This window comes from Uloborus diversus, chromosome 1, assembly GCF_026930045.1.
Source record: "Uloborus diversus isolate 005 chromosome 1, Udiv.v.3.1, whole genome shotgun sequence".
In the NCBI taxonomy this organism is placed as follows: domain Eukaryota; kingdom Metazoa; phylum Arthropoda; class Arachnida; order Araneae; family Uloboridae; genus Uloborus; species Uloborus diversus.
Window position 1 is genome coordinate 168863133 of NC_072731.1, and position 26466 is coordinate 168889598.

General features: G+C 31.6%; 1 protein-coding gene across 2 annotated transcripts; it reads left to right on the forward strand.

Annotated features, from left to right (window-relative positions):
- The first annotated feature begins 669 nt into the window (after positions 1-669).
- LOC129222870 (protein disulfide-isomerase-like) lies at positions 670-25910 on the forward strand. Of its 2 annotated transcripts, none has more exons than XM_054857439.1 (9): positions 670-914; positions 1351-1548; positions 5436-5707; positions 5791-5895; positions 8837-9163; positions 11539-11659; positions 16604-16782; positions 21257-21346; positions 25653-25910. In XM_054857439.1, the coding sequence occupies exons 1-9, from the start codon at positions 773-775 to the stop codon at positions 25707-25709; spliced, it is 1491 nt and encodes a 496-aa protein (XP_054713414.1). In that variant the 5' UTR covers positions 670-772; the 3' UTR covers positions 25710-25910. The 2 variants fall into 2 exon arrangements, with proteins under 2 accessions (XP_054713414.1, XP_054713407.1); XM_054857432.1 differs by lacking the exon at positions 21257-21346 and adding an exon at positions 21401-21490 and having other exon boundaries at positions 671-914.
- The last annotated feature ends 556 nt before the right edge of the window (positions 25911-26466 follow it).

Below are 26466 nucleotides of genomic sequence, written 5' to 3' on the forward strand. Positions count from 1 at the left end.
AACGGATATGAAGCCTTTTTTATTTCTGTGTGTGTACAACTTAGTGTAAAAGTGAGTGGAGTGAACCCTAAAATAATCATCATTTTGGACTTTATTCAGAAGTTGATTATTTGTAGAGAAGATGCCGAAGTAAAATCAGTCGTATTTTATGTTCGGGGAAAAAATATAGTAACACTGATACTTTTTCATCGATTAAATTTTTGTAAGAAAATTTAGACTTTCCCTTCTTCAATGCTTGCATTCGACGAACCTCACCGGTCTACCGGTGAGTAACCGGTTACTAACCGCAGCGTTCTTGAGAGCTACCGGTTAACTGGTTGCTTCCGATGTCGTTTTATGAGCCTAACCGGTTGATCTACCGGTAGACCGCAACTCTATTTGGTTGATGGAACCAAGTGATTTTTTTGACCAATTATATGTATATTTTTACCTGCGGGTTATTCATTTGCGTCATGTCTGTGCAAGTAACCGGTGATCAACCGAAAGTGAGGACAACCGGTAGTAACCGCTGACGTCATTGTCGTCACGTGATTAACCACCGAGTGCTGCCGGTCGTGCTCGTCGAACGTAAGCAATATCTTCCTCCTCCACCACCGAAGAGAGTGATATATTTTCGACCAATCAACTGTACACACGAAGGATACGTATTTTATAAACGTCTGCACCTCCGTTGATGCTGCTCTTTTGCCACGTCTGGCTACTGTAGTTTGTGTTAGTATTTTCGGTTCAAGTGCTGGGTTTTCCTGTGCCGGCATTAACTTAACTTGCCAATATGTATACTAAACTTTTTCTATTAAGTTTATGTATAGCTCTAAGTATTGCCGATGAAATCACGAAAGAAAACAATGTGTTAGTTTTGACCAAAGACAATTTTGATGAAGCAGTGAAAAACAAAAACGTTCTTGTAGAATTTTGTAAGTGTTAATTTTTGGTTTATGTTATTTCAAACGCATATTTTATTAAAAATAATAAGTAATTTCAAGTTTTATATTGGAAAAAGTTTTGTTTTTAATGTTCTTTGTATATGCCGCTAATGACAGATCTGTTTTGAGACCGGTTGTTAAAACCTCTTGATGATAGACGCAAGTGTTTCAATGAATCCTTTAAGAAGTTTTTTTCTGACAAAAATAGTGTTTCTTTCATTAGTAAGTTTATCTTTTTTTTATGATTTTTCGTGAAATTATATTTAAATTTACAAGTACATTAGAAAAGGGCCTGCCATATGGGCATTTAAAAGTATTGATGCCTACTGGAGCATCGAAATTTGTAACATATGTTCCTATTTTATGCATACTTTCTTTCACATAATTTGCACATGAATTAATTTCCTGTTTTGAACTAATTTTGCAGATGCACCATGGTGTGGTCACTGCAAAGCACTTGAGCCTGAATTTGCTAAAGCTGCTACACAACTAAATGAAGAAAAATCCGAATTGTACCTTGCAAAAGTAGATGCAACTGTCGAAACAACACTTGCTGAGCAACATGGAGTTCGTGGGTATCCAACTATAAAATTCTTCCGTGAAGGCAAGGTTATAGAGTATTCAGGTAACGATCAGTTTGCTTTTATATATTTTAAGTTCTTTTGTGAATTGCTCAATAGTGTGTTTGAATGTTTAATTCTAAGTACTCGTTATTGCCGGGTCTCACAAATTAGCCCTCTCTGATGCAAGGCAGAATCCCGATTTCCTTTTGGAAGCATGGTTGGCAAGTTTCTGCCAAGGCGGTTAAATCCACTGGTAGAAACCGGTTAAAACCGGCATGGCAAAAACCACTGTCTGCCACATTTGCTGCAGAAACTGGCAAAAACTCAAAATGAAAAAAAATTAAATTATTGACATGCAATAGGAAGTGCATGGAAAAAATAATTATTAACTAAAGCACAATTTAATTACGATAATACCACAATTTAAAATCAAATGTTATATTGTTTGGACCCTGCAGTTGCTTCTTAGTAAAGATGGTTTCTAAAATCTAAACAGTTTCTCAATCTAATATGTACAAACGAGAAACTTTAGAATATTCCTTCAACAGAAGAGCTAGCAGGCCTTCATGAAGAAACAAGCAATGTTCGCGAAACTTTCATAGATTGTATATATTTTTTTAACTGGTCCACCATATAGTAACTGGGGTAGTGAGAGAAATTTAACTGGAAAAATAAGTTTCGAGAATTCGGGCCAATTTATTTTGCAAAACTGACATTAGGTACAAAATCTATCTTAATATTTATTGGCAAGTAAAATTCTGGCACTTTCTTCTTGAAACACGCGATAATTTTGATCACAAACAATTTAGATGAAGCATATGAGTGAGCAAATTAAAATCAGAAATGCCTTTTAATTTTGTATGTTGCTCCTCTTTCCTGAGCACCTATATGATTTTTCGTCCTTTGTTAGATTAATCCAAACATTACGAGCATCTGCAATTGAAAAGTTCCCTTCTCGAACTAAATCAAGGGCATTAGCATAGGATTTTATTTTTTTAAATGATGAAATGTAGTTTAATTTTTTAGTTTACTTAAGTGATTGCTAAATGATATTCATTTAAGTAATTAAAGATGCTTTTAAGTTTTGCCAGTTTCTGCCGGTTTTTACCGGTTATAACCAGTTTCTGCCACTGGCATGGCAAAAACTAGTTTCTGCCTGCAGAAAGCCAACCCTGTTTGGAAGGCACCTTCTTCGAAAAGGGAAAGGATCAAAGTGCAACATTCAGGCACAGTTACATCTGGGGCATTGTTTTCAAAAATAGCAAGGCATAAAAATTCAGTTTTAGGCTATAATTGTTTGCTTGGGGGGTGGAGGGATCATGATCCCAAGTGATCCCTTACTGTATCTGCATTTGCTCTAGTGATTTTAAGAGTTCCATTTTTGTAGATAGTAAGAAACATAGTAAGAAATATGAGGATCTGTTTAGTGTTTTAGGAGTTCTCAAATAAACTTTGAAATTGTTAAACCATTCTTTGTAGAAGTCTGCAAAATTGTGACTTCAGCAAAAAGAGATTGTTTGAAGGAGTTTTTCACAAATCTTTAAGGAATGAAAGTTAACAGGACCAACAAAAGGCCAGTCAGTAGAGTTCCAAACTAAGGCAAGGCCCCCTCCCCATAAGCGAACCCAGCACCAAACAGGAGTAGTAGAAATTTGACAAGCTTTATTAGGGGAAAGGCATGCGACAGCCAAACTGAAAAGAGTCCACCCGCCTTGGCTCTGGGCGTCTTGGCAACATGGACGTAGCCAGAGGTGGCAGGGAAGGGGCATCTACCCTCCCTAGAAAAGAACATCTAATTCTCATGCGCTCTTCCTTAATGTCAACCAAGATAATTAAACATTAGATTTTTAGTACTTAATTTAAAAAAATGGTGGAGAGCCACATAACTGTCTTTCTTGTCCCATCTGATCAAAAATAGAGCAAAATATTTTTTTAGGGGGCGGGGGAGTTTATTTCAAGCAATTACCAGAGTTTTACACTAGTAAGACAGGACAACTAAAGACTAGTAACTTGTTGCACCTGTGCTTGCCTTTCTCTAATGGGAACAAAGGCTATGATTTCAATATGTGTTAAAATCTCGACCCAAGTGCCCTAACACGTCAAAAGTCAATCTCCACTCAGACATCCGTAACTCAAAGAAACAAGAATATTTTTAAGCAAAATCATTATTAACAGAATTTTAGTTGCACAAAACAAGGAATATAAATAGCACAACTTAGTTTTTCATGTATCTAGTTTTGTAATTTTCATAAATTCAGCATGGAGATTAGAATATTTTTGTACAAATGCCACTTTCCATTTACATACAAATGGCCAACAATTTCATTATATCCAAATTAAGCCAGGAATGAAGTTATTTGGGCATTGTACATCAGAAAGCAAAACACTTTTCCAGCTTTGCTTGAATGTTGGTATAATATTACAAGGTATTAGTAACCAGGGGTACCCCCCCCCCCCCAAGAGCAAGGGTGCATCCCCTAAATATCAAAGATCCCCTAAAAGGAAGAGCCCCCTAAAAATATCCCTCAAAACATTCCCTCCTTAAATATCAAAGACCTCCAAAAAGCAAGAGCCCCCTAAAAATATAAATAGCGCAGTCTGCACCTTGACTCCCCTGGGGGGTACCTTTGTTAACTCAAATTAGCCAATGTTTTCAGGATGTCAATGTTTCAGTTTAAAAAAAATACTGTACGCATATACAACTTCATAAATTTGTAAAATGTATAGCAGCAGTTTTGTAACTGTTCTCTTTGAAAACCTTTACTTATATAGTCATCTTCAAAAAGCTAAACTGTACTTTAACCATTTCATTATCAGTGCTGCAAACATATTCAGCATATAATTATGATGTACAAAAGTATAAATCTTTTTAAGAGTATAAAATTAGTTTATTTAATAAAACATAATATATACTCAAATTACTCTAACCACTTACATTAGAGACATTTTTGATTTTTTTGACCCTTGTAGATTTCGGAAATTATAGATCTTTCTCATTGTGCTGCATGTATTTTTAAAATGGTTTCTTTGTCCCCTAGTTGCTATGCTCTATCTTGCAGCAAAACACTTTATATCTAAATATTACTGTTTTTCTTCCATATAGCTTTCTAAATTATTTAGACTGAAAGTTAGATCATCCAAATAATTAGATATTTAAATGTGTTTTTTGTTACGTTAGAGGTTAGAGTTATGAATTAAGTTCGTATATGTTTGAAATTGACACTATATATTGCAGCATGGGTGACACCTGGGGCCGTAATGTGTGGTGTAACCCTCCCCCCCCCCCACAAATACAAACATGCATTAAGAAAAGGTTTTAATGTTCTATGCAAACCTTAAATTTTCTACAATTTTCAGAAACTACATTTGTTATATAGCAAAATTTTAAGGAGTTGATGTACAAATGATAATTTCAGAAACAATTACATTTGAGATATAACAAAATTTTTTAAGTGAGCAATGTACAAAAGACAAAAACTACTTGCCCTAGACGCACATGTATAGGGCTGTCGCGAGGTCAAAAAAGCAAGGGAATATATGAAATTGATGGCGCCTTACTTATTTTAAACGCAATGAAAGGTAATGGGATTTAGTTTTTTTTAAGAGGAAAACACTGCTAAATCTGAGTATTGATAATTTGAACATAATCCTGAGTAACATTCATTTCATGATGTGGGAAGGGGTCTAGGGGTTTACCACCCATAAAATTTTCAAATTTGTAGTCTTAAAAATGCATTTTAACTTTATATTTTTCAAGTACTTTCAATTCCACTTTATGTGTCACCCCCCACCCCACCCCAGGTGGGTGATACCCAGGGCAGACTGCAACCCCTCCCTGTAGTACGTCATTGTATAATGGACTTATCTTTTCTCTGTTCTGTATCTTTCCCATCTTGATAGTGTGTTAAACAAGTTCATATTAAAACAATAATATAACTTAATATTTTAGGTGATCGATCTGCTGAAGGCATAATACGTTGGTTGAAAAAGAAAGTTGGACCTCCTGCAGCAGATTTGGCCTCTGTGGAAGCAGCTAAGTCTTTTGTTGATAGTGCTGATGTAGTCGTTGTTGGATTTTTCAAAGACCAAGATGGAGCCGAGGCAAAAATTTTCAAAAACATCGCTTCTGAAATGGATGACTTTGCATTTGGTATCTCTTCAGATGATGCTGTATATTCTGAACTTAAAGCAACAAAGGATGGTGTTATTCTGTTCAAGAAGGTAATTAAAAAAAAAATCTATAAAAAATCAAAAGCAAATGTCATTTGTATTTATTCTTAGCTTTAATTTTTTTCTATTTTTAGTTTGATGAATTACGTAATGAATACGAAGGCGAACTGACTGAAGATAACCTGAAGAAATTCCTTAAGAGTAATAGCTTGCCTCTAGTTGTGGAATTTAATCACGAGGTAACTTAGCTATTTTTACTTTATTTAAAGTTCTTAATCTAGTTATGAAAATAATCCTTCATTATTTGCTACTTAATAGCAGTTAAAGTACCTAGCTGGCCAAATTTAGGTTCTTTTATAAACTTATTTTGAAGCAGGCATTCCTGTTTTTGGGAACTTTATTTTTTGTACAAGAACAATCCTGTTGCACATATAACATTTTCTCTTTCACCAGTAAGAAAACTAATATTTCAAAATGTCTTGGAAGGTTTCATATTTAATTCAGGCATTGAATGATGGAAGTCATTGGGGAAATGTAAAAAGAACTTGAAAAAATAGGTTGGTTGCAAAAATGTTGAATGTGTGTGTTGTTATGCTGGAGGGAAAAGGTGCATCTTATAGGTTATAAGTCTAGAAAAAATGCCTACTATTTAGGAAAAATCTGCTTTTGAACTGTGAATATGTCTCATCTGTTAAATAATATGAAATTTCAGGTTAACACTTGCATTACTTCAACTATTTTAATGTGCTTTGTCATTCAGTTCTTTATTTTTGTCATTTTTCAAAATTTTAAATCTCTCAAATGAGCAGAAATTACAAATCTATGTTCAGCATGAGAGAATGACTTCATACATTTTTACTTCCTTTTACAAAAAAGAAAGTATTGTATTTGGGAAAAAAAATTTCACTCGGAAATCAGCCTTAACTTCCATTTTGCTCGCCCTCGAATGAATATTGATTTTTTTTCAACCCGACCACACGTGAATACATCCCTAAGAACGTATAGACACCTGAAGAATCCATTTTGACGATCCCAGAGTTAATTAAAATGAATTTTCTCGTGACGTCCGTATGTACATATGTATGCATATTTGTGTATGTATCTCGCATAACTCGACGGTACGTCCTAGAAAGTTAAAATTTGGTACATAGACTCCAAGTAAGGTCTAGTTTTGCACCTTCTCTTTTGGTTGGGTTCAGATGTTCCAAAGGGGTCTTTTACACCTTTTTGGGTAAAATCATTGTTAATTTCAATGTCAACTCAAGTGGTGCTATAATTTGGCAAACACTTGGCAATATATCGCCAAGCTTTTGGTCGCCAAGTTTTTTTGCCAACTTTGTGGCAAATTTGGCGTATTTTTTTTTTAATCTGGTTTTAATTTAGCCATATTTAGAGTTAACCATTGAATCACATTAAAATTGCCAATATTGGGAAAATTTATCTGTATAAAACGTTTTCTTTGCTTCAGTTCACAACAGACTTGAAATTAAAGTATTTAAAGTTTTTTTGCTCGCTCCGAGGCACTATTATCTTTAAATTGGAGTAAAAAGAAGTCATGTGATGCACACATCAGCTCGTTATTACTTTCTCGATCATAGCAGTACACATGCTAACATTTCATCTGTTTATATTTATTTTAAAAGTATATTTCATTTATTTGGATGAAGCTTCAATTATTAGTTATAGATTTTGAATAAGTTGACATTCAGAAAGTAGCTCGCAAAAATATGAAATCTTTTTTTAAAAAAATGTTTTTTGTAGAAGAAAACAAAACAAAAAAGTCTTATACTCTAACCTTGATATTTTAAAAAATTTCCTGCTATAATTTTCATATACATCCTTGCCTAAAGTTATCTCAAATCCCTCGATGTGTTGACATTTTTGGCACATAAGCAAGGTGTAAATTCTTTTTTCCTTGGTAATTCTTAACCGCAGCACTGATTCTGGAGACTGCTGCTTGTTGTCTTTCATCCCTTTTCCTGGAACGTAAAAGAAGTTGCTTATTGGGGCGTGATAATGGGAGTGCGCTTAGGGTGCTGTTACTTCATCAGATGGTATATTCTTTGCACTTTTTTTCTGCTTTGGAATTCATGCCCACTTTAACTACAGGGGGATCAATTTTTCATAACTGACCAGTTTTCAAGCAAATATAGCAAAACATGTTCCTTATTCCTCTTTTTAGTTCCTACAAAATGGCTTGTGAAAAGCTGAAATTGAATGTTATCGATTTAAGGTAAAATTTGAAGTTTGTGGGTGGAAACAAATTAAAAAAGAAAGTCAAAATTTTTGCTCATTTCAAAATCTCTTCTAGTATACTTTCTACAATAGCAAACCTTTAAGTTATTGAGTTAAACTAGGATGGTTGAAATTGTAACAAAATTAGAATTTTGGAAGTTACCTATTTTGAAACAGCTAACAATATCCAGCTCAAAAATGTTAAGTATAAAGGCAAAACACTAGACGCTAAATATTGTTTCATCTCTCATATTTTTTTCTCTGTGGAGAAGATTTAAGAAATGGAGGTTGTACTGATTATGAGTCGTAATTTTTCCCTTTTTGATAATATGGAAAGTAAAGTGGACTCTAGAACAGCATGGTAATTTTACCCCATGTTACCATATTGAAATTGTATGTACCGTACAAAACCTCATTTTTATGCAAACTAGCCTAGAACAAGTTTGCCTTATCCAGACCAAAGGCAATCTGGATAAACAAAAATCTGGATCAAAAGCAAAACTTTCAAGTAGCAGATTTCTTTTATTACAGCAAAAAACAATGCTTAAAGAACATTGTGTAGGATAATTTTGTGCAAACAATTCATTTGTCATTCAGTTGCCAGACTGATGGTCCAAGTATGCCGTGATTGTGAGATTACTATCCTTTATTGTACCATCTATGCAGGAGTTTTTAATTCAATCAAAATAAAAAACAAATGTTTGACATGCTTGTAGTTCCATTCTTCCAATCTTAATTTAAAACTAGGTTTAAGTGAATGTTATTAACTCCAAATTTGATCCAAATAAATGAGGTTCTACTGTAACATTAAAATTTTGCTGTTAGTAATGTGCATTAATGAAAGTAAATATGTAATTATTTTAATTCTTAATGTATCTGTTTTTCTCAGATTAATAATGTTTCGAATTTGGATATTTATAAATTATTATAAATGTTTTATTTTAGACTGCCCAGAAAATATTTGGTGGAGAGATTAAAGCACATAATTTGTTATTCATTGGTAAAAGCAGCCCTGATTATGAAAGTAAACTGGAATCATTCAGAAAAATTGCAAAGGAATTCAAAGGCAAAGTTCTCTTTGTTACCATTAATATTGAAGATGAAGATCATGAAAGAATTGTAGAATTCTTTGGCTTAAAGAAAGAGGAAGCACCAACCATGAGATTAATCAAATTAGAAGATGAAATGACAAAGTTCAAGCCTTTGACCACTGGTATTGAAGAGGATGATATTCGTAGCTTTGTCAGTGGAGTTTTAGATGGAAAAATAAAAGTATGTATCTTTAATTTTAATTCTTAGAATGTTTGTAAAATTAGACTGGTTTTTGGAGGTTTTTATCTTTCAAGATAACTTACTCCTATAGAAAAAAATAGTATGTTATACTATATATTTTTTTTAATGGATTGATTACTTTTCATAATATAAGTTCCAATATAATTTGAACAACAGTATCCCATGTGGATTTGTGCCTGAAAGTATGAACCAGCACTGTATACTGGGCCAAATCGTATTTTTTTAGGGGGGGGGGTTCGAAATTTCAAGTTTATAAAACGTTGTCCCTATAGCCCCACATGTACCATAAAAATATTTATTGAAATCAAAAAATATTAGTGTCCAGCAGGAGGCCTAAAATTTAAATTTCTTCAAAAAAACTGATTTCTCTCTCTATATTTACGCAAAGGTTATTTTTTTTCAAGGTCCGATCAATCGCGAAGTGAAAACCAGAAAGTCAAGCTGATGACGCTGTGCGTAGATTTGTTGCGCAGTCTCTCAAGTAAGATTGTGCGGTACATCAGGTCGCTGTGGTTATTTCGAAGCACAGTGAACGAAGAAACATGCCTTGAACAATCGAGTCACCTGCTAAGCGTGAAGTGTGTGCTACAATAGGATTTCTGAATGCTGAAGGAAGGGTAATCGAGAACAAACATAGAGGAATGTTGTCATCATGCATTGTCCTTCTTCCCAACAATGCGCGCCCACACACTGCTGCTTTAACCAAAAATCTCCTGCAGGAGAAACTCTGGCTAGGAAGACAGACGTTTGGCTTCAATGCAGAGCTGCAGACCAGCATACAGAATTGGCTGAAAGCACAGGACGAGGGTATCAAAAAATGGTACCACTCTATGACAAACGTCTTAATTGAAGCGTCGACTACGTCTAGAATAGTTGGAAGGTGTATGAAAATATTTCAAATAAGAGTTTTCACATTGTCTTGTGGTCTTCATTTCGCAATCGATCGGACCTTGAAAAAAAAAACCCTCATATATATTTTTTAAAAAGGTAAAGTAAATTTTATGAAGTTATCAAGCTGAAAAATATAAACAGTAAAGTTGATAATTAGCATTAAATAGTTTTTGCTCTCTTGCAATATTTAAGCCTCCCACCTAGATTCAAAATACAGATTTTTTCAATTTTAAGTTGAACTTTTCATGTTAAGAATGTAACTTTTTAATTTTTTTATTTAAATTTTTTTTTAACTTGATATTTTATTTAAATGTATAATTTTTTAAAGGATAAATTAAAAAATATAAATTTTTTGAGGAAAATTATAAATTTTAGGCTTTTTGCTACATAAGTTTTTAAATTATATAAGTATTTTTTTGGTACATGTGGGGCTATAGGGGCAATGTTTCATCAACATGAAATTTCTAATTTCCAAAACAAATTTTTTTTTTTATTTGGCCTAGTACGCAAGGCTGGTTAACACTTTCTTGCACAAGTCGACACGTATTGACGTTGTTCATATTATATGAAACTTTTTTTACAATTGTTTTGACCTATAAGAAAAAAATATAAGAGGGTGTTCGACAGAAATAAAACTTTTGTTTTTTAAAATGGGCTAATTATGCAGTAAATTAAATAGTTTTGGCAAAAGTCATGTTACAGTTTCTACATTTGTCCTAACTACTATGAAATTGGTTCATAATCCTCCTCTTTCCCCTTTCCAACTGTTCATCTAAAATGGGTGGCTAACCTTTGTGAGCAGAGTGCCACTTTCTGGAAAAAGAAAGCTCTGCAAACCACTTTCAATTTTTTCAATATATTGAAAACTAAAAGTTAACTATGGGGTAATCATGTGATTTTTACTCAAATAGTGCATTTTTTCTAAGTAAATCTGAGTAGTTAAGAGAATTTGCAGATTTCTGGATCAAGCGACTATATTTGCCATAAATGTCATCTTTATGATTAAATAAGTTAAAAGTAAGATTTAAAAGGTTGCTTTGAACATGAGTAGGAAGTAGAGTTTGGCAAAGTTTCTAACAACATTTTCCTAATTTTCAATTTCTCAACAAGTTGTCCCATGACACCCTGTGGCTCACGTGTTGCAGGTTGGTCATCCATGATCTAAGATGACTTGCCAACGAAAAAAACAAAATCAAACCTTTACTATTAAAAGTTGGTTTCTGTAGTGTTATGATCAGAAGTTCTCGCCTGTTTTGTAAATATTAATAAAGAATTAATACACATTGATGTATTTTGTACTAACTTTTCAATGGTGCACAGATTTACAACTGCCTTGAATTACCTTCTGGCATTCAATGTATGGAAAAAGATTTGAAAATTTATTTCTTTTAATGAAATAAAGACAATTTAATTTTAATTTCTTGTTTTTACATGTTAATGTTAAAAGTATAATTTATTTTCAGCAACATCTATTATCTGAGGACGTACCTGAAGATTGGGACAAAGAAGCTGTTAAAGTTTTAGTCGGCAAGAACTTTGATGAAATAGCATTTGATAAGTCTAAAAATGTTTTAGTTGAATTTTGTAAGTAAAATCATCATAACTCATTCTTAATGTTTTGTTGCCAAAATTTAATTAAATTAACTTCACTGTTGCTTTCATTATATTTTGAGACACTGAGTGTATGAATGAAATTTGCAGTACTCAGGCTCAAGTATCCGTAACCTGGGTTCAGGGACCCTTTCATGAAACAGATTTAGGTCCTTTGGTGGAAAAAAGGAGTCCCTTAAATTTTAAGCAGAAAATCTTACCGTATAAATCAATAACACTAAAATATTTATACTTCGGGGAACAAAACTATCCACATAGTGATTTTAAAAACTTATGAATTAAACTAAATTGGTTAATTTTACCTTTGTTTTTTGCAATTATCAATATAAAATTATTTTCGAATAATACACTTGCAACACTTATGTGAGAAATTATTTGGTCAGTTACAATGAGATTATATAACACTCAAAATTTACTTTTATATGTATAAAAGTTGGATTAAAAGTGCCTCTGATTGATCAGACAGAAAGCACTCCCTTAACCTTAGTTTTCCTAGAATTTTTCTAGTGGAAAATACCGGACAAATCCCCCCCCCCCCCATTCAGTTATTTACAATTGGCAATTGCACAGAAATAGAAGAAAACTAGTATGTTGTGGCCATCACGAAACTTTCTTCTATATTTTTCCTTTTTCTGATCCCTCCCCATGCTTGACGAGGAAGCAATATTCCCAACAAAAACAAAATTACACATGCAAAAACTTGACGACCATCCCAATGTCTGAATTATTGCAAAAGCAAAGCAAAGAGCGAAAATTGAAAGTTATTTTAAAAGCCTTGCTTGAATTGATTACAAATATTTTATTTGTTAACAAACATAAGTTGGCAACAGTTAAAAATTTCAAATCATTGAGATAATATTTCCGATCATTTCCATACAATTAAAATCACGAGAAATACGCAGACGACAATCTATTACGATTTATCTTTCTTATTGTTGCATTAATAAAGCTATTTTTATTTGCTAAAAAATAATGATAATACAAATAAATCAGCACCTCTTGGCGCGATTGGCGCCAAAATTGAACCAAAGCCTGTTTACATATGGATTCACATATATTCCAAATTTCAACCAGAACGTAGCATTACTTCTTGAGATAGGGCACTCACAATGGAAAAAAAGAACGGGCGATTGCGCTACCCCCTTTTTAGCTGTTGACACCAAAATAAAATCAGCTTTTATACCCACTAAGGGCTACTTGCCGATAAATTTTTCTTTCATTCCATTCATTATTTCTTGAGATACAGCAGTCACAATTGACGACAAAAAACGTTCTATAGCTCAACCCCCGTTTGAGTTATTGACACCAAAATTGAATCAGCTCCTGTTCCTGTTACTGGCAACATATGGACCAAATTTTGTTTGATTCCACCAGTTACTTCCTGGGGAATAGCAATCACGCGCAACTCAAAAAACGTCCCATTGCTCCACCCCCCTTGGATGAATTCGCGCCAAAAACCAATGGGCACAAGTTCACATAGGGGCACATATGTGTACCAAATTTCGTTCGATTTCATGCGGTAGTTTTTGCTGTAGAGCGGCCACAAAAAACTGGTCACACACAGACGTGACACACATACACACACACACACATACACACACACATACAGACAGACAGACATTTTCCAAAAATAGTCGAAATGGACTCGGCACACCTCAAAACGTTCGAATCCGTCAAAATTCGAAATTCGAAAATTTGCACGAATCCAATACTTTCATCTATATATTAGATATAGAAGAAAGTAAAAATGCAAGCGAATGAACCCAATGCAAAAATCGCGATCGCAAAAGCGAACCATTTTCTCACATGGCTGTGAAAATTGCTCATTTCCAATCAAAAATTAGTATATTTGACTTTATTTTGACTCTTTCAAAATATCTGTTTTGACTTTTGTGCTATTTTTAAAATTGCGCCATGGCATGAAATATTACAGTCTGACTTTTAAAAATCCAAATAAAAATTGCCCATCTTGAAGAAATGAATTATTAGAAAGAGAACAAGGTTAAAGTGCTTTTGTATAAAATTCAAGTATTTATAAGCAATTCAACAAGAAAAAAAGTTAAGTTCAGAACTTTGTGTTTAGCGTGATCCAGAAAATGTTTGCCACTTTTTTCTTGCATCCTTTTATTTGGTATGCAAAATAATGATTTTCAAATGTAATTCTGGTTATATGCAAAATAGATATGATTTTACTGTACAGTTGTCTTGTATTAATCTTGAAGATATCATTGAAACCACTCTTAGTTTTTACTGCTGTTTTCAGGACTTTCCCCAAGTTAAAGTTGAGGGCGAGCTTATTCTTAGAATACAGTACAATGGGCTATTTATGAATATACAAGTTTTTACTCCTTGAGTTCTGCCCAGGATGTCACTGTAAAGTGGAGTCTTATCACGAAAACTCCATTGATTGTTGAACAATAGCAATGTGTTTGAATAGCTGATCAAGAGATAGGATGGTTTTAATTCTTTTCTGTTGATTCTTCTGGTCATTGAAGCTTAAAAACAATTACTAAATAGATCTTTAGCATTTTCCACAATTTTTTTTTTCTGGTTCTTATCTGGTTTTTCTGGGTCCCCAGGACCCGAATTTACATACAAGTTGTCCCCTCCCCACGAATTTATGTAAAACCCTCGCACACCCTGAATTTGTTTGGTGACTTGTATGATTGTTAATGCTGCAGGGTGACAAAATTAAGACTGAGAATTGGCAGTTACTTCTAAAGCTTTGTGAAAGTTAAAATTCATCCGAAAATTCTGTTCTGTTTGTGTTCTTAGTAAAAATATAAATGAAATTCTCTAAAAGTTTTTTTGAAGTTTCGTCACTTTATACGTTCATATCTTCATCATATGAAAGTATGCAGTTTTCTGAATTTTCTTATGAACAATTTTTTCACTAAAAAATGAAGTTTTTTAACAAGAAGAAAGCAAAAGCATTTTTTAAACGTTGATTAAACCACATAAGGTGGTGAATGAATCAGATAGACCTAAAATCACCGAAATATTGTTTGAAGTCTGCAATTCTTCATTTATGTTTGCGTGCTTTTAATAATTTGAAATAAAAGGTATTTAATCTTAATATATAGCTTCTGAAGTGATTTGAAACTTAATTTTCCATGTACAGTCAAACCCCATTAAGACGTACTCGCTTAGTGCGAAATTTCGTTTAGCGAGAATTAAATGCTATTCCCTGTCGGATAATGCTACAAATTAGTGTTAAATCAGTCTTCTAACAGGAAGATCATTTAGACGAAATCCCGCCTAAGGCAAAGAAAATTTTAAGGTCTTGAAGAAAAAAGGGAAAAATAAAATCCCCCAACTTTTACGCGAAGTTACTTTTGAAAGTTGAAAGATCTGCACTTCAACGTAAGCGACACGGATGGCAGCGAGGAAAACCCCCTCGTGTAAGAAAATTGGGAAAACCAGATTGCTTCAAGAAAGTTCGAACTTTAGCTGTAGACTATGCTTACAGTAAAAAAGCTCGAATGAAAAGAGAAGTCTTCAATAAGTGGCTGTCAAACCTAGATTTAAAATTTCATGGGTTTTTTGTCTAATTCTAGACAACTGTTCTGCCCATGTAGAGGTTTTATGTTTGAAAGCGATAGTTTTTTTAACCCTTGAACACTGCAACATAAATCCAGTTCTTCGATCAAGGAAAAATCAGATACAGTGAAACCTGTATAAGTTGACCACTTACGATACACTAGTTTGGTGGTCAACTTAAACAGGTGGTCAATTTATAGAGGTTGAATTATGACATAGATCTAATTCTGTGCCTGAGAATAGCGGTCAACTTTACAGGTTTTACTGTATTTGAAAATGCACTGTCGTAGAAAATAGCCATTGCCTCTTGTTCGAATTGTGTTTCTTACTTCAACTATAAATATTTGGGTTTAAATTTTTGTGCTAAGGTACTTTGGCTTGTATATTTTTTGAAACACAAAAGCAAAAAACACCTAAAAAACTTAGCTGCTTACACAAAATCTGGTAAACGTGGAAATGGTTAATGCAAAATTCCATTAACATCAAATATTTTGGCTTCCCTGTTGAGTTTGTGTTAATGAGGTTTGACTGTATTGAAAAGCAGATTTCCTCAGTGAAAGCTTACTAAGCTATATAAAACACAATGTTTGGAAAAGTTCTAAAAAATTTTATCTGGTATTTTTTTTTGTAGATAATCAGGTTCTAGCTTAAGCCACCTTGCTATGTTCTTTTGCCAATTTTTTTAGTAAAATAATCATAACAAGAGCTTTGAATAATGGCTTCTCTAAAGCAAACGTGAAATTTTTTGTCATTGTTCTATGGTATTTTTATCTTCATCTAATGCCAATTACAGATAATGAGCGCAAGTATAAACTATGAGACCAATTATGTAGGATTTAATCAAGAGTAGCTCATATTGTTTTGAAGTATAAATTAGTTTAGAGACTGGTAATATTTAAATATTTTTAAATTGCCTATAATTAAATCCCCAAGAGGAACAAAGTTTGCATTTTAAAGCCAATCAGCTTGAAATTTTACCATAAATTTTTTAAATATAGCATTATAGGAACAATAAAGTGAAGTTTTGTGATGACATCATACTATTTCTGAAAAATGTACATTTACTCTAAAAAGAACGAAAAATTTTCGAAAAAGACTTCAAACCCGCAGCTAAAAAGTGCTCTAAAAGTAGAAATTTTATTCTTTGAACACGTTCAATACTACTTTTGAACATAATTTTTGAAGTCTTCTCAAAAACAGTAGATGAAATCATAGATTACATAATTGAAGATTAATGGTATTAATTTAAATTGTTTATGTGAAGAGATCAGTTTGTTTTGGTATTAATATAAATCTCAAATGCAGAAATTGAATTTATACTTCATAAAAGATTTATCTTCACCTATATCTTTTTTTAATTATGAGTTTTTTTACCAGATGCTCCATGGTGTGGTCATTGTAAACAATTAGTTCCTATTTATGATGAACTTGGTGAAAAATACAAGGACAGAGATGATGTTGTTATTGCTAAAATGGATGCTACAACAAATGAACTTGAACACACAAAAATTACCAGCTTTCCTACTATTAAATTATACAAAAAGGAGAGCAATGAAGTAAGAAATTGATCTAATATTTCTCTTATTTCTATTTGAAATTTTAAGTTTCTTTTGAATAAGATTTGATACATAATCTGGGACTGTATTTTTCCATTTTGTCTTTGTTTTAATATTTATTTCCATTACATCTGCTTTGTGTCATACAGTCATAAAATTTGGTTTGGAAAGTTACTAATTAGATATGTTTGAAATTGAACTTGTCAGTTTGCATTGTTTAGAAAATAATTTTTCTTTTTTTTTTGGCAAACTTATTGTTAATTCATTCAATTTCAATCTAAAAACCTTTTGTATGCTTAAAAGATGAATAAAAATCAGAAGCATACTCTATATTTTTGTTTCCCTTTTAGAAGGTTTTCTAAATGTGAAGAACAACATAAAAAAATCTCCCCCCCCCCCACCCAACTTTTATTCTTAAAATATTAGTTACAAAGACAGTTTTCTGTTTAAAAGTGAGAAATAGTATTACTTAAAATAAATTACGAAAATTCAACTAAGACTAAAAATTATAATCTTATTTTATTTAGCATATTTCAGCCACAAAAAGTTGATATATATATTTTCCTTTTTGTCCACTTGTTCATTGGATTCTGCTTTTAATAGAACTTTGTTTCTTATTTTTTGGGAAGAGGATAGGTAAATAACCTGCTTAAATGTAATTCAAAAACTATCATTAACTTCCACTGTAGAAATCTTTATTGTTCGAGCTTGGATAAATATTTTGTGCACATTACTCTCCTGCCTAGATTCTTTTTAGTTTGAAACTCTGAACCTTTAAGAGTCCCATCCTGAATTGATTAGTATGTGTCAAATATTAATTTCATTTTCACAAGTTTTATTTACAATTCATGTGACTAATTGTTGACTTTTTGATTTTGCTCAAATAAAATCGTAGAAATCGATACATTAAAGATATTTTGCATGAACCAAGTTTTCGAACACAATGTAGAATTTGTCAGTATTTGTTTTCATATTATTTTAACACCCACATAGCAAAAGCATGTTTTTTAATGATGAAAAATTTTAAATATTAGTTTTAATATTTATATTATGGAAAAAATATTACATTTATTTATGTAACTCAGCTTTGGCAAATCCAAATCATATTTTATAATTTCAAAAAACAAAGTTCAATCATGTCTTTAAACATCCTTTTAAAGAACCATCTGGGGGGGGGGGGTTAGTAGTTTAAGCAAATCTTATTTTGATTCGCTAAAAAAAGTTGCAAGCATTCTTATTGAAAACCTTGGTGCTAGATGGGTGCGTCTCTACTATTGCCGATTTTGTGTTTTACATTGAAATTATTTTGTAAAAGAATGAGACATCTACAACCAAAATTCCATAAAATATTGAAGGAATGGAGCTGTAATAGGCAATGTTTAAAGAAAAATATAACATGTTTTTAAAAAATATTTTTGTATTCAAGTGTTTTTGTATTCCAAGTTTTGTATCACAACTTGTATTGCTGCTTTATTAAAACCAAAGATTTGAATATTTATTAAAACACCAAATTTCTTTTAGATATATGTATATGTAGCAGGAACAAAACACAACTCAGCACATAGCAAATAATTACACATAATTAAAGTTGTGTTTTATTAAAATGCCATTAAAATTGGTTTCGTTGAGGCAAATTCTGATATGAATATAAAGGCAAAATCTTGAATTAATTTTTTAAAGCTTTTTTGAATCCTGAAGATTTTTAAGTCTATTGGCCCCTTCTGGCACCAAGGCCTTCAATTGATGTATAAGCTTCGTATAATAGCAGTTAGGTATATTTTTTAGAAACAAAAACATGGTAAAAAAAGTGTACAAAACTCTTTACTATGTTAGTAAATTTACGTAACAATTTTACGTATCAAAATTGAAGACTAATCACATTTTAAGAAGCTTATTTTGAAAGACCCTGTAGCAAGGTCCTGGGGTGTTTTTTTTTTTAAATCAAATTATACTCCCTTTATCATAAGTCTGGCTAGTGGCTGTGCGAACCGTTGATATTTTCCATGTTTTATTTTAATGGTATCTCTACTTTTGTAGTTAAAATTAAATCATTTAGTTTGATCACCAACATAATAAGCCTTAACTTTATTGCAAGTGTTCAATAATTCAATAAAATAGATTTTGTAACTTATTTTTCCCAAAATCCTCTAAAATTTGTTAATCAAGATAAGTTGACAATGATCATAGTTAAAAACATTTTGAGCAATCATTTATTTTGAAAAATATATTTCATGTTTTATATTGAAAATATTGATGACAATTTGTTTTACTTTTGGGAACTTTCGATTAAAAAAAAGCAAGTATGACATGTAGATATTGTTGAAAAAATATTTTATTTTGACCTTTTTTCTATTAAAAAATTGGTTAATGAAGTGCTTAATTACTTTTAACTTTTAACTCGAGTGTTGTGGTATATGAAAGGAGTTAAAATGATATTTTCTGTTTTTGCTTTTTTTTGTCAGTCTTTGAACAAATCAATTTATCTTATAAAAGCATTGAATTCTTACATGTTTTTTACTTTGACTTATTCATAATTCTCAAGTGTTTCTCATTCTGAATAATTTGCATGAATCTGTATAAGATAATTTTATTGATGTTTATATTGAATTACACCTGTTTTTTAGACTAAATATTTTTGTGTATAGAATTAAAGCTATTATCTATAAGGGAAGGTGGGACACCTTAAGACACTTTTTAGACAATGAATTTTAGAATTTTTTCAATTTTCAAATCAATTTTTAAAAAACTTAGCTGAACATGTAACTTATACATTTTTGCTTCAATTAAATTTTATTTTACTCCATTAATTCATCAAATTCAATTTTCATAAAAAAAATTGAAGTCATTAAAACGTCCCAACCAAGTTTTTCAAGTGTCCCAAGGTACCCCACTAGGTTGCATTCCTTGGGACACTCGAAAAAAAAAAACTTAAATGAATAAAAAAAATACTAATCCTAATTGGCTAAAAAAAAAAAATTATTTACAAAGTTACAGTCTAACAAATTTTATTTGGTTCCGTATTCATTTTAACTTGACTGATATACAGTCTTAGTTCTTTTACTGAATTCATATATTTTAGCAGCCTTTCTAATTGAAATCTTATTACTAAGAACATTTTCTGCTGCTGTTTTAAGAGCAGAAGTCCTTTTCTCGATTTTACTTCATTTAAACCCTTATCAAATTTATTAAGTACAATGAAATAGTTTTTTTCTGCACAGTACACGGGTGGGATAGTGTCCTGATCTGCCCCACCAATGTGTATCCAAACCTACCCCACTTAGGTTGTTAGTAAAAATCAACTTTTTAAAAGTTAGACTTAGCAGTACAATACATTTCTTTAACCTTTAAATTATTATGAAAGGATATGTTTTAAATTCCCAATACTCTGATTTAAATTATTTCATTTGCTACTTGAAAATTTTAATAATGAAAGCACCCAGCAATATAACTCTGAACCTTTGAAAACAGAAAATTAGATTGGTGCTTACCTGTTAATGTGAGGAACTTTAAAGTACGCTGAAGAGTAGAGTCATGATGTCCTAAGAGAACTAATTTCTGTTTACAAAATTAAACTTGAAATTTATTGTGCCCCAAGGTGGGCCATGTCCAAGGTGCCACACCCTCGTCTACTAAAACTACTGCCAACAATAAGTGATTTTTCTTTAATTCCCAGTATAATGAATTTTCAATCAAAATATTTCAATTTTAAAATTAAATTTTAACAGGAATTCTTTATTGATTCCAAAGTTTTTATGCTATCAATCTGAATAAGGTTTAGATATTTTATCTTAAACGGTCAGAAAATACTATCTTAAATTCTTCATAGTCTAATAAAAGTTAAATTATTTTAAATGTTACGTCCCATACTCAGCATTCAGATCTTTATCGTCTGATTTTTTACAGTTTTTAGTCAATTTGCTTCTGTTCATGCTTTTGAATGTGTAAACTAATGTGTTGTAATTTCAATTATTCAAATGTTAATTACAGTGTCGAGTAAAATACCATCAAGCTATTGGATTCAAATTTTGCAATAGAACAGTTTTACAACAGATTAACAAGTGGAATGGTTTTTTTAGTAATGGAAAAATAAAAATGTTTTATACCAAATGAACCATTAGTTCTGAAGTATTTTAAGAATTTTCATTGTAAAATAAACTTGTTTGCTTACTTTCATTCAGGCAGTGGATTAAATCTATATTTCTTTTTGTTTGAGGCAATCTGACACCAAAACCTTACATATCAAGTTTTTAAAACCAAATTGCATATCTTAAGTTAAATAATTTTTTAAAACATTATGTTAAAGGCTGCAATTTTAATCTTATAGTTTTCCTAAGAGAAAAGCAAATTTGATTTCTTCTTGCTTAGGACATGTGGTTTGATTGCTTTAGATTTAATGTTATGCCCAGCAAGTTCCGAAAATTGTTGAAGTATTATCATATTTCCTGGAATTTTTCTTTAACATTATTTTCTTTAGGTCGTAGATTATAATGGTGAGCGCACACTTGAGGGCATAAGCCAATTCATTGAAACTGATGGAGAATATGGCAAAGCTGCACCAGATGAGGTACTATTTTATATATGCATGCTTTCTAATAGCTAAATTTCTATTTTTATTTAGGTGGTAGATTACAATGGAGAACGCACACTTGAAGGCTTGAGCAGGTTTATTGAGTCTGGTGGTGTTGATGGGGCATCTGTTAAAGAAGAGGTCAGCTACTAACAAAACTTATTTTCTCTAACTTGGCTTATGGTTGTGGTCTCCTTATCCTATTTTAAAGTTTACAATGTTTCCTGGGTTATGGTGTTCTTTTTATAACTTACCCTTATGTTTCTTTGATTAACTGGCTATTTTCTGCATTTGCTTCCTGTTTTCTATTGACTTTTATTTTAAAAAGGAACAAGATCCGTTTTAAGGGTGTTAGTTATGTAAGTTGGAAACTGTAGGAAATATCAAAATTAATAGAAAAATTTGCAAAAATGTCTTTTCCAAAAAATTTTTCTTTTATAATTGTGCTGAAAAAGCTCAATCTTTTAAACTCTAAACAGAGCCCCCGCCCCCAATTAGATATTTCTACTTAAAACACAACACATTTTTGTGAGTAAATTTTGAAATTTAGCATCTTTGACCCCCTCTTCCCCTTGCAGATCATTTTGAACTCTTGAGTTTGAGCACCCCCCTCCCTTTTGAATATGACTATTCTGGAGGCAATTATTTTCAAATGCCACTAATCAGTTTAACACAATTTCTTTGAATTTAGTGCCAAACATCATCCAATATCGTAAATTTCTCTTTCGGGCAACATGGAATACCAACTCATAGATATTTCAAATTCTTAAAAATCCTTTCAAAATCCTGACTATTGATTTATTTTAATTCAGAAATTTTATTTCTCTATAGTTAGGCTAATTAAAGATTAAATTTTATGAGAATAGATAAGTATTAATTTTCGAAACTTGCCTCAAAGGGGCTGTAACTTATGCTTCACAAATTTTAGGCTGATATTTGTTTGATTTTACAAATATTTAGTTGCTTTAAATACTCTGTGAATGCTATTTATATATATGTAATTCAGCATGTTAAAATGAACAGAAAATACAATTTTTCTTTGTGTAGCAAATTGCTTTTAAATAAGCATTATGTACTTTAAGAATTTCTCTACTTATCTATGTAATTAAATTATTATTTCATTCTTTTTACTGATCAATATACAGCTGACTTTTTTCTTCATTGACTTGTTAAAAGGCGTATTTTAAATATTAGCTAAACTTTTTGCTCTTTCAGGGCCTAGTTACGAAATAAAAATTTCTCTTTTTAGTAGGGACTACAATAAACAAAATCAGTTTTAATTTTTTTAAAAAAATCCTAAATAAATTAAAAATAATTCGCCATTAAAAAAATTAAAATTTGTACAGCTATATTAAAAAATGAAAATTTTAATTCAATTTTTTGAAAGTTCAAATTTTAAGTTTAAAGACATAGATTTCAGGTATCATTGTTTAACTGTACCTCAGTAGCACTTTAATAGTTTGAAATAAAATTCTTATTCCTAATGCTAATGTCTGAAAAGTTGATATGGAAAATGTTTGCTAGTGTTGAAGTTTTTTTTTTTTGAATTGTATGTGCTGATGCTTTATGTGCTCAAATTCAATAATGGACATTTTGATGCATACTTTAAACAATTTTCTTATGTATATTTGTACAAGGTTTTGTCTAAAATTTTACCATTTGAAAAATAATTTAATTATTTAAGAAAACTGGTTTTCTTAATAGTGTTGAGATAAGTCGTTATTTACATATAAATTGTACCAATTTTCAATAACTTGCAGACATAAACTGGTATCCTAGCAACTGGATAGTCAAATTTTCAACATGGTTAAAATTTGTCATGAAAAGTCATAATTTTCAGCGAAGATCTCTCAAGTCATGCGAACTGACATTTGGTCACTGATTTTATTTCGGAAGCATGTACTACTGCCTAATTTTACCAATAAGATATAAGATCTACACGTTTAAGCCCAAAGCTATTGGAGGAAGGCTTTGATTTTTCCGATTGATAAACTCAAAATTATCATCCATCCCATCTACCCACAAGTTTCTATATCAAGTTTATATTTTAAAAAAAAAGACAAACACTAAGATATTCTTTGTATAATAAATTCTTTTTTTAAAACGTGCAAGTTCAGATTTGTTATGCGTTTTGAAACATTGCATCAGCTCCTGAATTAGTCTTGTTTTTGTTTACCATGTGATTCAGTCACATGATCATTAATAATTTTGTTTACCAGTATTTAAAACCTTATTTATTCTGTAATTGAAGACTCCCATGGTTGTCATTTTGCCACGCCACTTGAAAAAATTATCAACTTCTTCCAGAGTTAAATGTTTTTAGAAAATAAAATTGGTTTAAAGATTTAAGGATGGCAATAGAACATGAAAATATGCTGTATAAATTGTTTTTAGTTATTGAAGTCTCATTATATTTTGCTTTAGTTTGAACTTTCAGAAACATGTGCACAGCCTAGCTTAAATGCTTGCAATTTAATTTTTATAAGACACTAATTTAGATGATTCTTGCGAAAAATGTATTTTTTCTGATGCCATTGCATCCTGTGAGTCATGGAAAGTTATATACAGTTTACCCTGTGTTAAAAGAAGAGTAAAATAATACATTTGACGAGTTGTAAAAGTTTGTTTCTGAGCTTAAACTCTTAAATTTCCAATATTGTTACAATGCCTTTATCTTTTCGGGAGTAAAGATTTCCAAAAGAGCTTCAGAAAGATTCAAGTACAGCATCATGGTTTTACTGTTTTAAAGATTGTTTTTCCAAACAACTGTCTCAAAACTTTTTCTGTTTCATTATAATTGATGTTTTCCCTGTTTAAAAAATGAGACTTTTCTTTTGTCCTGAAAAAGATATTCGCCTCTGGCTAGAAATAGCTAAAAGGATCTTTGAATATGTATTTAATGATATTGTTGGTCTAAAATTTTTGATAAGCAACGTTTATCCAAATAAGTTCCCATGTGCCGAGTTTTTAGGATTGAAAAAGTGAAAAAAAAAGGTATTGTGCTATGAAAATAATTATCCTGCCTGAAAAGTCTAACAGCTGTCCTGTGAGCAGGGAGTTCAAAAGAAATTTTAGCGTTTACTTTAGACTCTCAAGTCCTTTAAATGCAATAGTCTAGAGGATTTGAATCTGGTAAAGGAGGCCAATTTTCTTGCTTGATAAACTTCGGGAAATTGGCATGGATCAATTCCTGAATTGTTTTGGATTGGTGGGATTGTGCAGAATCTTGCTGAAATATCAAATTCTTTTTCAGATACAGTTGGTCATGTGGTGATATATGTGTAGCCAGTATTTCATGGTCGTAATATTCAGCATTTATTTTTATCATGTTGAAAGCGTTTAACAATTCAAAGATTTTCAGGTATATCCTCGAAAGTTGCTGAATATAAGATATCATTTTTAGCATTATAACTTTGCTCCGCACAAAAACGGCTTCTCATCTGAAAAATTATTCTTTCAACACTTTTTCTACCATGCCAGTTCAGCAATTTCTTACATCTTTAACCTTTTTATGATTTGTGCAATAGTCAAACCTTGAACTTATTTTTTCTGATGAGGGCGAAAACCCAGGTCTTAATTTATAAGTTGCATAGTTCTGCTACTCTTGTTCTCTTCTACAGCCATTTTATTTTCAAAACCTTGTGGAATTCTTATCTTTTCACAAATTCTTTTGATACGTTCTTTTGTACAAATAGTACATGGACGACTGAACCATGCTCAATCTTTTCAGCTCTCCAATAATAGATTTACAGTCCTTTCTATAAACTTCCTATTAAAATTAAGGCATTTTAATTGCTTAAATGTTTTACCTGTTAAAAATTTGCTAACAAATCTGTTTAACAACTAACCTTTTGGCTTCCATCTTAAAAAAATATTTTAATGTTTAGCGTAAACAAAAATTGTCTGCTTTTCCAAAAATTTGACAATGACAGAAATAAACTTTTTCCAAACGGTTAAAATCAACTCTTATATTTTGGAGTGTTACAATATTTATTAGCCTCCCTGTAGATAATGGGAGTTGAATATAAAATTCTTGTTGCTGCTTTCTCCAAACACAGCAATTTTTAATATACAATAAAATTATCGTCCTGCATATATTGAATCCTTATTAGTTTACTTGATTTTTCCTTTAAATTATTGTAGTTACCTTGTTACGCAGCTCTTGTTATTAAGATTTTATTTTCAATATAGACTCTCTGAAATGAACATTAAAAATTATGCTTTGTGAGTACTACTGAGAAAGTATGAAGCAGCGAAAGTTATTTTGAAAATAAGACTTCTAATTTGCCTTTTTTTTTCACAGGAAGAGGATGAAGAGGAAGAAAAAGATGACGAACAGGCAAAACGTGACGAGCTTTAAGCATGGTCACAAGACTTAATTGTCATCTCCATAACATAATACTCATAAACATTGTGTACCAAAGTTCGAGTGATCAGATCTCCAAGTAATCATCTGTCATTTATGCCAACGGCTGAATTCCAGGGGTTGTAACAAATCAAGAACTTTGTTCGATATTTGTGCCGAATGCGTTCTAATAAAGTGTTCGTTTTTTTTACTTAACTGGCATTTTTGTTTATTTGCTGTGCTTCTATTTTAATAATTTTTGTTGTAATTATACTGTTTTTTTATCCCAGCAAGGGGGAAAATCAATTACTTGAGGATAGAAATACATGTATGATGCATCAGTTATTTTAGAAATGAATACATGGTCTTAAAACTGAAAATACAACTGTTACTACTTGCATTTTGAGCTTCACATTTAAGCTGCTCAATGAGCTTTTAGGCTTTGTGCCATTCCTGTTTAAAACCGTTTTTGGTGCATATCTAAATCCTGTTAAGATTTAAAAAGAGCATTCACATTGCTGTTTTGAAAATGGTTGTTTAAAATGTTGTAACTAAGAAAGGATGAACTACTTGGAGGTTGGGACTTGCTAACAATGGACTGAGCCTTTTATCTTATATGACCATTGATATCCCTGTAGCTCAGTGGATGTAGTAACAGTAGCCCCTGGTTTTACGCGGAGGTTACGTTCATGAAAATGCGGCGTAAATCAAAACCATGTAAATTGAGATCTAATAATAGTGTTAAAATAGGGGTTTGGTTCCGTAGATAACA